The following is a 14,161-nucleotide window of genomic DNA, read 5'->3' as shown; positions in this document are numbered from 1 at the left end:
GATGGGGAAGGAGTGTGTTCTATGAATGGTAGTGACCTGTGTAAAAAGCATAGGATAAGATGAAGGAAGAGCTAAAAGTCCATTGTGGATGGAGCTAATAATGCAAAATAGTGATGGAAAGGCAAATTGGATCTGGGTTGTGTAGGGCTTTAAATGCCATGGATAAGGAATTTGTATTTTATTTGGAAGGGTATAGGGAGTCACTGAAGATCTGGGTGAGAGGGGTGTGAATGCTCAAAGTCTGTGTGTAGTTTTTAAACCTTGCCTGAGGTATGCAAATGTCTTGTCTTGCCACTGGGTTAGACATTTGGATGGATGGAACAAATTGAGTAATGGTGCTTGGCACATAGAAGATACTTAATGAATGTTAGAAGTAACAAAAATGAGCAAGGGCAAACCAGGAAGAAATCTGAATTTGCAGTGCTGGGTACAAGTGAAAGACCTGGAGAAGAACTCCATTTAAAACCATCTCTAGCCATGATTTGATACAATGGAAAGAGTCCTGGTCCTCTGAAAGAGTCAGATGAGCTGGGTTCAAATCTCTGCCCTTCCTTCTTTCTTGTGCAACTTTGGGCAAGTCACTTTAACCTTCATTAGGTCACAGTTTTTTTATTTGTAAAATAGGGGCTAGCATAAGGTTAGTAGTTTCAAATAGAGACTAGGGCCACTATATAAGGATCCCTGTGGGCCACACATTGACTTAGAACATGACATATACATACATACGTGTACATACATATGTGTATATACATATATATTTAAATTAACACATTAAAATTGGATAGGAACCTAATTTTAATCTGGTTCTGAGTCACACTCTGTAGTATTGCAGGCCACATGCAGCCCTAGACCTTGTGTTTGACACCTCTGAATTAAGAGAAAAGTGACACAGTGCTGTGAGCTGAATGATAGTTTGGATGGTAAACATCCAGGGACAGGTGAAAGGAAGAGGTAGCAATGGTGAGATGACAGCCTTCAACATTGAGATGAAGCATAAGATGAAGCATTTAAGTGTTAATAAAGATTAGAGAATCATAGATTTAGAGCTAGAAAGTACCTTAGACACCTCTTCCAACTCTCTTATTTTACAAGTAAGGAAACTGAGGCTTGTCTAGGTAAAGTGACTTGTGTAAATCACAGAATTGCTAAGGGTAAGAAACAGAATTTGAACATAGGTCTTCCAGACTCCAGCTCCAGCACTCTAACCATTATACCACACAGCCAGCAAGAGACGGTCATTTGGGATTCCCTGAAGATGTGGATGTAGCCAGAGCAATTTAGCCTCTATAGGAAAGATGACCTCAGTTCTGGGCAATCAGCCATAAGTCATACTTCTTGCTTAGAGAATGACCGCAGAGAACAGAGCTCAGGTAGAAGAGATCAGCCAGCACAGAGGTTTTGTGTACTCTTTGCAAGGCAGACTTCTCTGTACTCTCCCAGAATATATGTGGCGTCTTTCATTGGCTCATTCTGCCAGCAGACACTTGACCTGCACCACTGCTTACCCAATCGGATGATGTCATGAGACAGAAAAAACATAACACATTCCCTGCCCCCCCCAACCCCCTGCTGCCAAGAGCCTTGTGTCAGTTTGCATGCCCTGGAGTTGACATTCACACAGTCATCCTGCCTGGCAGCTCTCAGGGGCTCTCTACATTGTCCTTAATTGCCTTGAAACTTAAATAGGATGGGTCTACTGCCTGGTCCTAACCCTTGGGGTCTCCCTGACCTCTCAAAGACCACACTGACCTCTTTTTCTAGTAATCTTTAGTTTAACCCAATACATTATACCAGTCAGCTGCTAATTGTGATTCATTTTCTAAGGAGAGCTCCAGCAGTCAGACATTTTTATCATTTACCACCTGTGTTATTTATAATGTGAACAATAATACTTGGCATTTGTATTGTATTTTTTTTTTAGCTAGTTGGGCTTGGAGTCAGGAAGACCTGAGTTTGAATTCTGCCTCAGACATTCTGACAATGGCTTTGTGACCCTGGGCAAGTCAACCTCATTCTCCTTGTCTGTAACCTGGAGATAATAATTAGTGACCACCTCACAAGGCTGTTAGGAGGATGGAATGAAATAATATATGTAAAGCACTTTGCAAACCCTAAAACACTATAAATGTGTTGTTGTTGTTGAATCATTTCACTCCTGTCCAACTCTTCATGACCCCATTTGAGGCTTTCTTGGCAAAGATACAGGAGTGGTTTTGCCATTTCCTTCTCCAGCTCATTTTACAGATGAGGAAACTGAGGCAAACAGGGTCAAGTGACTTGCCCAGGGTCACACAGCTAGTAAGTGTCTGAGGCTGGATTTGAATTCACGTCTTCCTGACTCCAGGGCCAACATGCTACCCACCATGCCACCTAGCTGTCTCATATAAATGTGACCTACTATTATCTTATTCTTTTCAGAACATTATCATTTCTTTTGTTATATTCTCTCATCAGAAAAGCCCCATGAGTTATGTAGGGCAGACATCATCATCCCCATTTTTCAGATGAGGAAAGCTCAGAGAGGTCATAATCTAACTTGAAGTCACACAGGTAGTTAGCACACCAGATGACTCAGGCTCCAGCTTTGGCTATAGATCTTATTACTGATGTTTAATGGTTTTTCTCCTTCACCATAAATAAAACATAAATAGTAGCTATGTATCACTTTATAGTTTATAAAACTTTCACATACATTGTCTCATTTGATCCTCACAACAGCTCTGTGTGGATACATGATGAGGGTAGAATTTCCCCATTTTACATGAAAAAAAAACCCTGAGGCACACGGAAGATAAGGGATTTATTTGCTGAAGTCTATATGACTTGTAAGTAACAGAGTCAGAAATTGAACCCAGGTCTTCTGACTCAAAGACCACCATGACGCTACCATACAACATTTAGAAAATGATGCATGCAAATGAGTAATTTTTCTCTCAACAAACATTTATCAAGCACCTCTTATATATAAAGCATTATGCATTTTACTAGATGTACAAAGTTTAAAAATGGCACAGATCCTTCCCTTGAGGAGTTTCCATTCTAGTGGGAAGTGTGAAATGTACAAAGATAAATGTAGTGCCTGAGGCATCCCCCCCAACTCTTAGCTTGGGTCCCCCAAAGAAGGCTACCTTAGATTCAATATTCCCTGTGGGTTTATAGATCCACTAAAACCAGGGCTTATTAGCCCCCATTGATGTGTTTATCTTTAATCATCAACCAGACAGCACAGTTAGTTCAAAGCAAAGGTATTTAATGAAATGGTATAGTAGAAAAATATAAATGTAACGTTTTCTTCAAAGCTCAGACACCCACTTCCACAGATACACAAACCAGCAGTAGAAAGGATGGACACACAAAACACACAAGTAGAGAGGTAAACACATGGGAAATACATGGCTAGAAATCTGAGTGGAGGGACACACACACACACACACACACACACACACACACACACACAGAGCATATGTTTGGCCAGGAAGAAAGAACACTTAGAGAGATGGACATAGAGGGAACACAAGTGGCTAGGGCACATATGTATGGAGGGACAGCCCTTGCCCATGTCGTAGGACCTTTGATGTCTACTAATAATGCCTGCATGCTGCTCCTGCTGGACTTGTTCCCTAATGGTCTCTGCTGGAGGTGCTGGCTCCTGCCTACTAGCCATGTGATATCAGGACTTGTCTCTGCTTATGGCTTCTGTTTTCTGGCTTCTGCTGAAATCCTTAGCTATAGTACTATCTCATCTTCATGAGAAAAGTGAGTTCTGCTGTGCTTTTAGTTACAAGCTAGAAGCATTTTATATAGCTATTTCAGAAAAGCTGCTGCCTTCGCCAGCAACTACCCTAGAAAATAAGCCTTTATCAGTATTTTCCCTTTAGGCGTTGTTTATCTGTTCTCTTTCAGATTCTTGGCCTGAAGGCTTCTGTGTCCTCAACAGGACATTTCCCCCCACACATCAAGTCCACTAATTGGTGGTTTGGGGTTTTTGTTTGTTTGTTTGTTTTTTGTCTTGGTGTTTTTAGCTCCAAACTCTTTTCCCTCTTGCATGTAGGTGAGAGGGCTGGGAAAAGATTAAAGGCAGTGAGCCAGGCTTTTTGTCTCTCCAACTTGCCCAGTTACATTCTGAAGCTTTTATATGTAGATATAATCAGTCAAAGTCTGAGAGCTCTCTCTTTCATAAATATGATACCAGGTAGGAAATGCTGGGGGCAGAGGAAGAGATCCAGACAAAGTGCTCTAGGAAAATTTGAGGGAGGAGAAAACTTTCAGATGGGAAGAGGGTGGAGTGGGGGAAGGAGAGTGGGGAATCAAGAAAGGCTGCACCAAAGAGGTAGCAGCAGAATGGAGTCTGATTATGCTTTCACCTGACTCCTTTATGGTTTCTTCCTTTTCCTTCTCCATATTTCTGCCCTTTTTTCTTTTGCTTCTTCCCTTCTTCCTTTGTGTTTCAATCCCTTTTTCTCCTCCAACATTGCCCCTTTCGGAGAACTAAGGCGGCAGTGAAAATTTACTCCCCTCCATCAAAGGAAACGGATGTGTGCTCTCCCCATGCCTTGAGGGATTGTTTTGTATTCTTTGTCTTTCTATCCAGTTTTCCTCAGAATGAATGTAGATAGCAGTTGTTTCTGTTTTGGCCAGAAACCCTGAGGGTCTTCCAATTGATTATATTTTTTTTTTTGTTTGTTTTGTTTTGTTTGTTTTTTTGACTAAAAAGAGTAAAAAAAAAAGTGGAGACCTTCTTTAATCACTGAATGGGTATTGCCTTAATAACTTCCTTAATAACTGAATGGGTTAACCTCTATTGGGGTTAACAAGCCCTGTTAGAGACCTTAGCTTGAAAAGGTTAAGGTCCTCTGCTGCATCATGGGCCATGTCCAGTTGTCCTGATCTACATCTGGCCACTAGACCCAAATGGCTCCAGAGGAGGAATGAGGCTGGTGACGTTGCACAGCCTTCCTTCATTTGTATCCAATTTACTTGCATGTCAAGGCATCACCTCCATGATGTCATGGTCCTCTTCGAGAATGAAAGACAAACAACAGTTCTCCAGTAAAGTAGAATGGTAGGTAGAAGTTTGGGCTTGGAGTCAGAAAGACCTGGATTCAAATTCTTTCTCAAATATTCCATAAGCTGTGTGGCTAAAAGCAAGTCATTTAACCTTTCTGAATTTCCAGTGCCTCCCTTAGATTAAAGTTATTGATGGGCCAACACCAGATGCTTTCTACACTGATGAAATCAAAGGAAGAGCCTTCACATACTTGAGTACCAGCACAGGGCTTCTAGAGAGTAGGCATTTAATAATTGCTTGTTGGATTAAAGCAGGACTCAGAAAGCTCTTTTACTTCCAGTTTCATTCCTTTCACTTCAAGTGAAAGTGCCCTTTAACTTCAAGATGGCAACCGACTGCATTTTTCCCCTCTGTGCCAGCCAAAGAAGCAAAAATACTTTCCCCAGTTGCTTCCGCTATTCACTCTTCCTGTCACTGCCCCAAATCCTTCAGAGAGAGAAGCCAAAGTCATCCATTACCCAAGTCTGTACTCCATGACCTATCTTGGTCAATGCCAAGAGATCAATGGGAGCTACCTAAGTGGGAGCCACCCTATTGGTGGAGACCAGAGCTCCTAGCACACAATTGGCTGGTTGGTAGTTGCATAATTTTCCATTACTTTCCCACTACAGAAATAGAAGCATTGTTAATGCCTTCCTGGGCTGCCTATTCAAGTTACTTAAGGACTACATAGCCAGTGGGTGAATAATCTAGGACCATTGCTTTTGGATCTTCTTCTAGATGCCAACCTTTTGACTATTTCATTGCTAACTGGTTTCATCTTTTACAGGTAAACAAAGGTCATAAGATTTAGGGCAATGTCAGACTTTAGAGTCACTATCACAGAGCTAGATCATAGAGTCCATTTACTCCAAATCTCTCATTTTTCAGAAGAGGAAAGTAAAGCTAATGAAGGTTAAATGGCAATCCTAAGGCCACATAGATAGTAAGCCATCTAGTCTAACCACCTTGTTTGGCAGAAAAGGAAACCAGAGACCTGAATGGTCTTGGCCAAGTTCACAAAAGTACTGGGTAGTAGAATCAAGGTTGTTTGACTCCAAATCTGATGCCCTTGCTATAATAGGCAGCAAGGTGGCACAGTGGCTGGAGAGCTAGACCTGGAGTTTAGGAAGACCTTTCAAATCTGGACCCAGACACTTACTAGTTGCATGACCCCAGGCAATTTACTTCTGTTAACCCTAGTTTGTTTATCTGTACAATGCAGATAATAATAGCATTTACCTCCCAGGGTCATTGTGAGGCCAAATGAGATATTTGTAAAGTGCTTTGCAAACCTAAAAGTATTATATAAATACTATTATTATTATTATTACTAAATATTACTATTTAACTATTTCATCTGTTTCTTCCCAATAAATCTGTAAGTTCCTTGAGGGAAGGGACCATATGTACTTATGTGTGACCACTGTTCTTTTTTACATAGTTGTTGTTTAGTCATTTTTTCAGTTTTGTCTGACCTTTTGTGACCCCATCCGGGGTTTTCTTGGCAAAGATACTGGAGTAGTTTGCCATTTCTTCTCCAGCTTATTTGATAGATGAAGGAACGGAGACAAATAGAATTAAAGTGACTTGCCCAAGGTCACACAGCTAGTAAGTGTTTCAGGCCAGATTTAAACTCAGAAAGAGGTGTCTTCTTGACTACCCAGGCCTGGCACTCTATACATTGTGCCACCTACCTACCCACTTTGCACATAGTAGGCCCTTAAATACTCTTTGAATTGAATTGAAGCCAGCTTCCTGTCAAAAGATTATGGGGCATGGAAGTTGGAAGTTCTGTTTTCAGTGGCAAAGGATTCGTCAGATCTCTCTTCATTTATAGTTAGCAATATGAACTTTGTGATAATTTAAGAAATTAGGGTGTCAGCTCTGGCAGGCTAGTAACTATCACCTTTTTGTATCTGTAACTCTAACCCTTAGCAGAATACTTGGAACCTACCTAGTAGGTGATTATCAATAAATGCTTGTTGATTGACTGACAGCAGTGAGACCCCTCCCTGGGCTTCAAACCCACATCCACCTAGATCCAAGTCCTGTGCTCTTTCTCCTCTACCAAAAAGACAAATTTACCAATACTATTATCTATTAGTTATCTTGTTGAAAGTCGGTAGGAGGAAGAGGGGGAAGGATCTGGAACTGTTTAAAGAGAAGAAAACTCAGGAGATATGTTAAGTGTCTTAAAATATTTGAAAAATTGTCGTGAGTAAGAGGTTTCAGACTTGTCTGTTTGGCACCAGAAAGTAGAACTAGGGGCATTTATAAAGATATAAATGTAAACTTGATGTCAGGAAAAAACTCCTAACAATGAGAGCAGTCCATAGGTGGAATGGACTGCCTCAAAAAGTGGAGTTTTACTTACTGGACATCTTCAGACAAAGTCTAGATGACCCCTTGTCTGGTACATTGCAAGGGGTATAATTTTGAGATGGGAGTTGGATGAATTAGCCTCTGAAATAAGTCTCTCATAACTCTAGATTACATAATTCTGTAAATCTCTTGGCCCAATGATATTGAATTTCAGTCACCTACGCTATCCTCGTTCCCCCTTTTGAAAAATTGGGAACAGATGGTACATATGAAACTGTCTGGGCCAGTTCAGGTTAGTTTGAATGGACAGACAGCAGCAAAATGAGAAAGAGGAAATAACCGAGCCTGCAGGGCTGGAAGTCTGCTGGGCACATTAATGACCACTTAATGCCTCATGATGTCACCATTCCTTTGTGCACACAGGAAACTCATCCTGATACCATCTCTCTCTTACAGCAATAACAGCCAAATGAAGAAGCGACCAACCTCAGCGGTGGGCTACAAGAGACCCATCAGCCAATATGCCCGGGTTGCCATGGCAATGGGGTCCCACCCCAGATACAGGGTAAGAGCTTAGGAAATAGAGGGGAATGGGAAGATTTCCAGGAAGGTATGAATCTCAGTCATCACTGACTACTTTATCCTACTCATCACTAGGGCAAGGACTAGGGGCAGGATACAACACAGAGGATTCTGAGCAGGTGGGGACCTTAGAGTTCATCTAGCCCAGCTCCCTCATTTTAGTGGAAGCCCAAAGAATGGAAATGATTGACCCAAGATTATACAAGTAGCAGAGCTAGGATTTGAACCCAGGTCCTAAGATTCCAAATCCAGAGCTATTTCAATTTTAGGGAGAGAGATATTTATCAAGCCCAGTTCTCATAGATGTTAATTTTTTTTAAAAACACCCTAGGGTCTTAGTGAGTTGACAGGAGCACTGAGACACTATAAAATTTGCCCACAGTCATGGAGGTAGTGTGTGTCAGAGGTAGGATTAGAACCCAGGACTTCCTGACTCTGAGGCTGGCTTTCTATGAACTATGCAATGGTTCCTCTTGTACATATTTTCATGCTAGGAAATTCTACCTTTCATGGCGCAGAGGAATTTATTTTATGATATGCTACATAAATGACCATGAAAGCTTTAGGCTTCAGCTGAGCAGGAGCATATAGATGTATACATAAAAAAATTCAATAAATAGCTGGGCACGGTGGCATATGCCTATAATTCCTGCTTCCTGGGAGGTTGAAGCTGGTAGATCTCTTGGACTTGGGAGATCTGAGCTGCAATGGGCTAATTCGGTTGGGGGTCCAGTCTGGCATCAATAGGGTGAGCCCTTAGGAGCAGGTGGGCCATCAGGTTGCCTAAGGAGGGGCAAATCAGCCTAGGTCAGAAACAGAGCAGGTCAAAGCTCATGTGCCAATCAGAGGAAGATCCAGCCTGTTTATGGTCCTTGCATTTCCAGCCCAGGATATCAAAAAAATAAAATTCAACACATATTTTATTAACATTTTTTGCCTCATATGCAAATCACTTCCCAGTGACTCCTTCCTAGCTCCCTGGAACCCTCTCTCACAACAAAAAGGTACAGCTAAGGAAAATAGATCAATTCATTGGCTATGTCTGACAATGCAGGGCCTGGTTTTAGACTCAGGGGAATATAATATTCAGACCTTGCTGAGGTGACACAAGTGCCTTGTCCCAGATTTGTTCATTGCCACCATCATCAGTCAATATTAGCTATGGGCAGGGAAGGTACATGGTGCTAGGCACATCTGTACCTATATCTGGTTTTACTTTCCTGGGGACAGGCAGAGAACATCCTATTCCTGGAACTGGATGTGTCCCCTCCAGCTGTCTTTGAGGTTGAATTCTCTCACGACCAAGAACAAGATCCCCGGGCACTGCACATGGAGAGGCTTATGCGTCTGGACAGCTTCCTTGAAAGACCTTCCACCTCTAAAGTTCGAAAGTCCAGGTCCTGGTCAGTATACCCAAAGGCCAGTGGGGGATGAATTTGATCTAGGGACTAGGAGGACCCAGTGGCCTATTGGGAGCTACAGGGGACACATTGATGGGGAGTAAAGTAAAAGAGAATTAGGGATAGGCTTAGACCTACCTGACATGTTTCTTGTGTTCTTTTTCCACCTTCCCACCCACTCTTCCCACCAGGTGCCAGAGTCCTCAGCTGCTGGCCTCTTCCACCTCGCATGTCCCACTGGCCTCCAATTCTCTGCGTCCCTCTACAATGCTGGCCCATGAGTGACAGCCTCCAAGGACCATGCTGCCTGGCCCCACAGACTCTGGGGATATGGGCAGCCAGCCTCGAATCATCTCATCTGCGGCTTTGTGGGCGTGCATGTGTGTGTGTGTGTGTATGTGTGTGTGTGTGTGAGGGGGTGAGAATCTAGCAGACTGTCCCCCTGCCTTCAATTGTTAGCCTCCCTTATTTATTTAATGTTATTTATTCATGGAGCTCAGCTGGTATGGGGGAAATGACCTTCACTGAGGCCTCTGGGGCTGGCAGCAGTCACTGGGCAGCTTCCCTCTTGCCAGTACCCCTCAGATGGGCCTCTGGCCAGTGCCCATATCAGCTGTCTCTTGAAGGGAAGGTGGCCGGTGCCTGAGAAAAAGTGTTCTTCACTACACATCCCATTCCATGATTTCCATCTCCTTCTCATCCCCTGTGGCACTTAAAGACACCACCGGGCAACTTCTGATGGTGGAAAATCTTGGCTGTCCAGAGAGAAAAAGGAGCTTCCCAGCAATGGTGGTTCCAGAAGGCCTAACCAGGGAGTCCTGAGGTGCTGCTGAGCTGCAAGGGCTAAAGCTTGAATTGTCTGGGACCCAAGCAGCCTCTGTCAGCTTTTCTCTAGGACACTTCCACGGACTCAAATAACCTCATTGCATCAGGTCACAACCTTCAGTTTTGATGCAGACTCCTGGCTCTCTACAAACTGTTTCCTTCACTCTCTCAATCCTTTACTTGGATTCTAGGACCAGGGCTGGGGATGTCAGTTGCTGCTATTTACAAGCTCCAGTTAAAGGCATTTGGGGGAAAGGAGCAATGGTTCTCCATGTCTAAGATGTGGTGTCTTGCCACAGCTGCTGAGGGGACCCAAGCTCTAAGCTGCAGGAGGGATTTGCACCAACCTGACTTTGAAAAAAAAATCAGCTCTTCATACCTGGTGCTTCCCTCCATTTTTCAGCACAGGAATAGAGGACCCAGGCTCACTCTCTTAATAGCTTCACTTAATACTACTTATCGTTTCTGAATCCAAGCTCTTGGGAATATTGCCTTCTTGAAAATGAACCAAACCCTTTGCAGTTATTATGTGAATTAGCCCCTATGGTAGTAATTCTCAAATTTTGTTATATTGGTGAACGATGTCTCATGTCAGAAGATGTACAGAATTCTAAAGAAAATAGCAACAAAAACCAACTTTTAATTTTAATTGACTTTAATTTTTTTTAAAATACACACTTGAGGAGGAGGGGCAGAAATCATGAAATCAAATAAATGTTTAGAATGTCATGATCTCCAAAAGGTTGGGAATCACTAGTTTAGGGATTTCCTTAAATCTGCCTCTATTCTAATCTAATTTCATGTGACCTCTTTTCATAAAAACTTTCAGATTCTCTTGGTCACACCACCAACAGAATGGGGATCCTCATCTATTGGAGGAAACCCGAGGCTCACCATACCAAATTGCATTTGGTATGTTCAGGGGTGACATTGTTCCCTCACATAGCCCTGCTTCCCAACCCCCAGAGAAATATACTAATCCACAGTTCCTGTTCTTTTATCTCTGAACTTTGTCTTTCTTCTTTGGCTCTTGAGGTATTTTCCCTTCAAACATCCTTAAGGGACTCAGCTCTTATGGACCTTGTACCTAGCTTGCTTCTGGTCACCACATCCCTCTTTTTCAAGGGAAATAGTTACATATTGGATGGAGCAGAAAAGGACTTGAATCAGAAGACTAAGCAGGAAGGTTTGACTTGGGCTGAGATGGCAGTTGGCTGGAAGCTTCCCAGGTGTTATGGGAGGTAAGGGCCTATCTTCCTGACTACACTTCCTAGTCTGGGAATAAAAGCCAGGAAAGCCCCCTCTCTTGCTCAAGCCTTTGAAGGTAGAAGAAACAGAGCTATTGTCATCTTTTCACATTTGCTCAAGGGTGGGGACCCTCTTTCTTCAATTGCCTTTGTTCACTATCTGATCATTTGGTCCCTCAGTCTTATAGCACAATCCCTGACTTTCCCACCCCCCAGGTCTGAGATTCTGGACCTGAGGTCATGAGAGGAGCTTCCCATCTGCCTGTCACCTATGTATGTGTGTGTGTGTGTGGACATATGTGTTTACCTCACTAAGGGGACTCTTCACTCTCAGTGTAAAATATCCTGGGGTTCAGGGCTGATGGGGGTGGCAAGGTCTCAGTCTCTCTCTTTTCCTTCTAATGAATCAGACATTGGATTAACAAAGTACAGGCCTTGATTAGGACCAAACTTCTGTGCCTGTTGCTATGGTATTTATTTAGAACTCCAGCGTTAACTGTATGATGGCCCTCTTGTCACTCTATACATATGAATATACAGGACGTATTATAAATATATATATAAATATTAACTCTGTCTCCCCTGGCTTAGGAAGGAGGCCTCTCTGTTGAATGTGCACCTGCCATTGGGTGCTGCCAGCAAGCCGTCAGCCCTAACCCTATTCAGATGAACAAAATCAACAATAAAGGAATGAGTATCATTACTGAGGCTGCTGCTTGTCTTCTCTCTTGCTTTGTTTCTTTTATTTTCTCCCTCTTTTCCTTTCTTCTTTCCTTCCCCTCTCCATTCTCTTCCCCTCTCCATTCTCTTCCCTTTCCATATAGTAATTTGGAAATACAAGTCTGGTTCAGTGCCAGTAAGGTCAAACACTCCCTGTTTGACCATGGAATCTTAGGTGGGAAAAGACCAAAAAGGCACTGGACTGCAGGGTCCAACCCTTTGTGAAAATCTTGTTGCCAGGTTCTCTGTGGTCTGGAACACTGCCTTAGCTGTAGGTGTTGATGCTCTAGATCGGGGCAGAGGGGCCACACCAAGAGAGCCATATCTATGGGGAGCTCTCAGAACCTGAAATGAGAGGTCCCCAGTCTAGTGTTGCCACCAGACTTCTGCCATGTCCTCCCTTTCCATGGTTTCCCCCACTTGTGGGTGAAGGGTTGGGTCAACCAAGGCACCTAGCTGTAAACACCATCTCCTCTTCAGCTCCAAGCAGGAAATTTTTTGTCAGGGCTCAGTTAGGGACTAGATTAGAGGATCTTAACCTTTTTTGTGTTATGGGTGCCTTTGGCAGTCTGGTAGAGCCCATGGACCCTTCTCAGAATGTTTTTAAATTCCTAAGATAAAATACAGAATTGAAAAGGAAACCTATACTGAAATAAGATTTTCTAAAAGGCAAGGTCACAGACCCCATATTAAAAACTCATGGACTAGACCATTGATACACAGAATCTGAGGGAATGGAAGAACACTAACTGTGGATGGTGTCAAAGGATCTGGGTTCAAATCCTACCACTGCCACTTACTGCTTGTATGACCCTCAGCAAGTCAGTAAATCTTTCTAGGCCTCATTTATAAAATGAATGGGCTAGATTAGATGTCCTCTTGGGTTCTTTCCTCCTCTAGACCTATGATTATACTAGATTATACAGTCACACTGATACCTGAACAAGAATCCTCTCAACAAGATCCCAAGTGGTCATTCAGCTTTTGTCTAAAGTCTACTTTAGCATTTCAGGAAATCTACTCTTTCCTAATGCAGCCCGATTCACTTTGGATAACTGTCAACAAAGAGTTTCTTCTCATGTCAAGTGAAAATCTACTTGGCAACTCCTTCTTGGAGCTCCCCAGTTCTACCCTCTGGGGCCCAGGGGTGGGGAACCTTTGATTTTGAGGTCATGTGTGGCCCTCTAGGTCCTCAAGTGCTGCCCTTTGATTGACTCCAAACTTCACAGAACAAATTCCATTAATAAAAGTATTTGTTCTGTAAAACTTGGACTCAGTCAAAAGACCGCACCCAAGGACTTAGAAGGCCTTAGGTTCCCTACCCCTATGTCTGGGCCAAGGATAACAAGTTAAGTCCGTCTTTCACACGACAGTCCAAAGTAAGTAAGAATCAAAAGGCAAATGAAAAGTAGGTCCTCGTAATAAAGGTTGGAGACTTTCCACTTGAAGTGTAGCTTTGGAAGTGGGATAGGTATGAAAGTGGGGCGGGGGGAGGATGCTATTGAAGGTAGCTTTATAGCTTTATATTATAGGTAGCTTTATTTAAACCAGGCATTTGGGCAACTGTTTGTTTTCCTGGAGGAGTTGGCCTGATCTTAGCTCCAAGATCCAGGAGGATTGCTGAAACTGATCTGAAAGAATGAGGCTGTGCTCTTGAAACAGCTTTGGAAGGAGATGCTAAAGACTCATTCTATCCAATCCCAATCCTGTTTTCTAGCAACTCAGCCTCACTTAAATCAAATTCATGTGTAACACAAGACATGATGTCATTGGTCTGCTTCAAAAAATGAAGGACAAACAACAATTCAGCCCAGATCCTCCATTACTCTCATCTTCCCATCACTGCCCCCTCTGCTCTCCTTGCACATCTTACTGCTGTCCTCATTCTCTCCTCAAACATTAGTCTATTTGAACCGGGAGTTCTACTTCTGTCTATCCCTTGAATCCATCCTCTTTTGTCCCAAATGGTTGTTGTTTGTCTTTTGTTCTCAAAGAGAGCCAATGACATCAGGAGA

At 42.9% G+C, this 14,161-nt stretch overlaps 1 protein-coding gene across 1 annotated transcript in view; it reads left to right on the top strand.

Annotated features, from left to right (window-relative positions):
• KIF3C (kinesin family member 3C) overlaps positions 1-12,126 on the top strand; it is a 62,111-nt gene extending 49,985 nt beyond the window's left edge. The window contains exons 6-8 of the mRNA XM_069072011.1: positions 7,829-7,937; positions 9,185-9,357; positions 9,546-12,126. Of these exons, the coding sequence (XP_068928112.1) occupies positions 7,829-7,937; positions 9,185-9,357; positions 9,546-9,639 (376 nt within the window). The 3' untranslated portion in view covers positions 9,640-12,126. The remainder of the gene's footprint in view (positions 1-7,828; positions 7,938-9,184; positions 9,358-9,545) is intronic.
• Positions 12,127-14,161: the final 2,035 nt, after the last annotated feature.

The sequence above is a fragment of the Petaurus breviceps genome, unplaced genomic scaffold (genome assembly GCF_028583685.1).
Source record: "Petaurus breviceps papuanus isolate PSGF00001 unplaced genomic scaffold, PetGlider_PUasm1.0 90845, whole genome shotgun sequence".
Classification (NCBI taxonomy): domain Eukaryota; kingdom Metazoa; phylum Chordata; class Mammalia; order Diprotodontia; family Petauridae; genus Petaurus; species Petaurus breviceps.
This window is presented reverse-complemented; position numbering and strand designations above follow the sequence as displayed.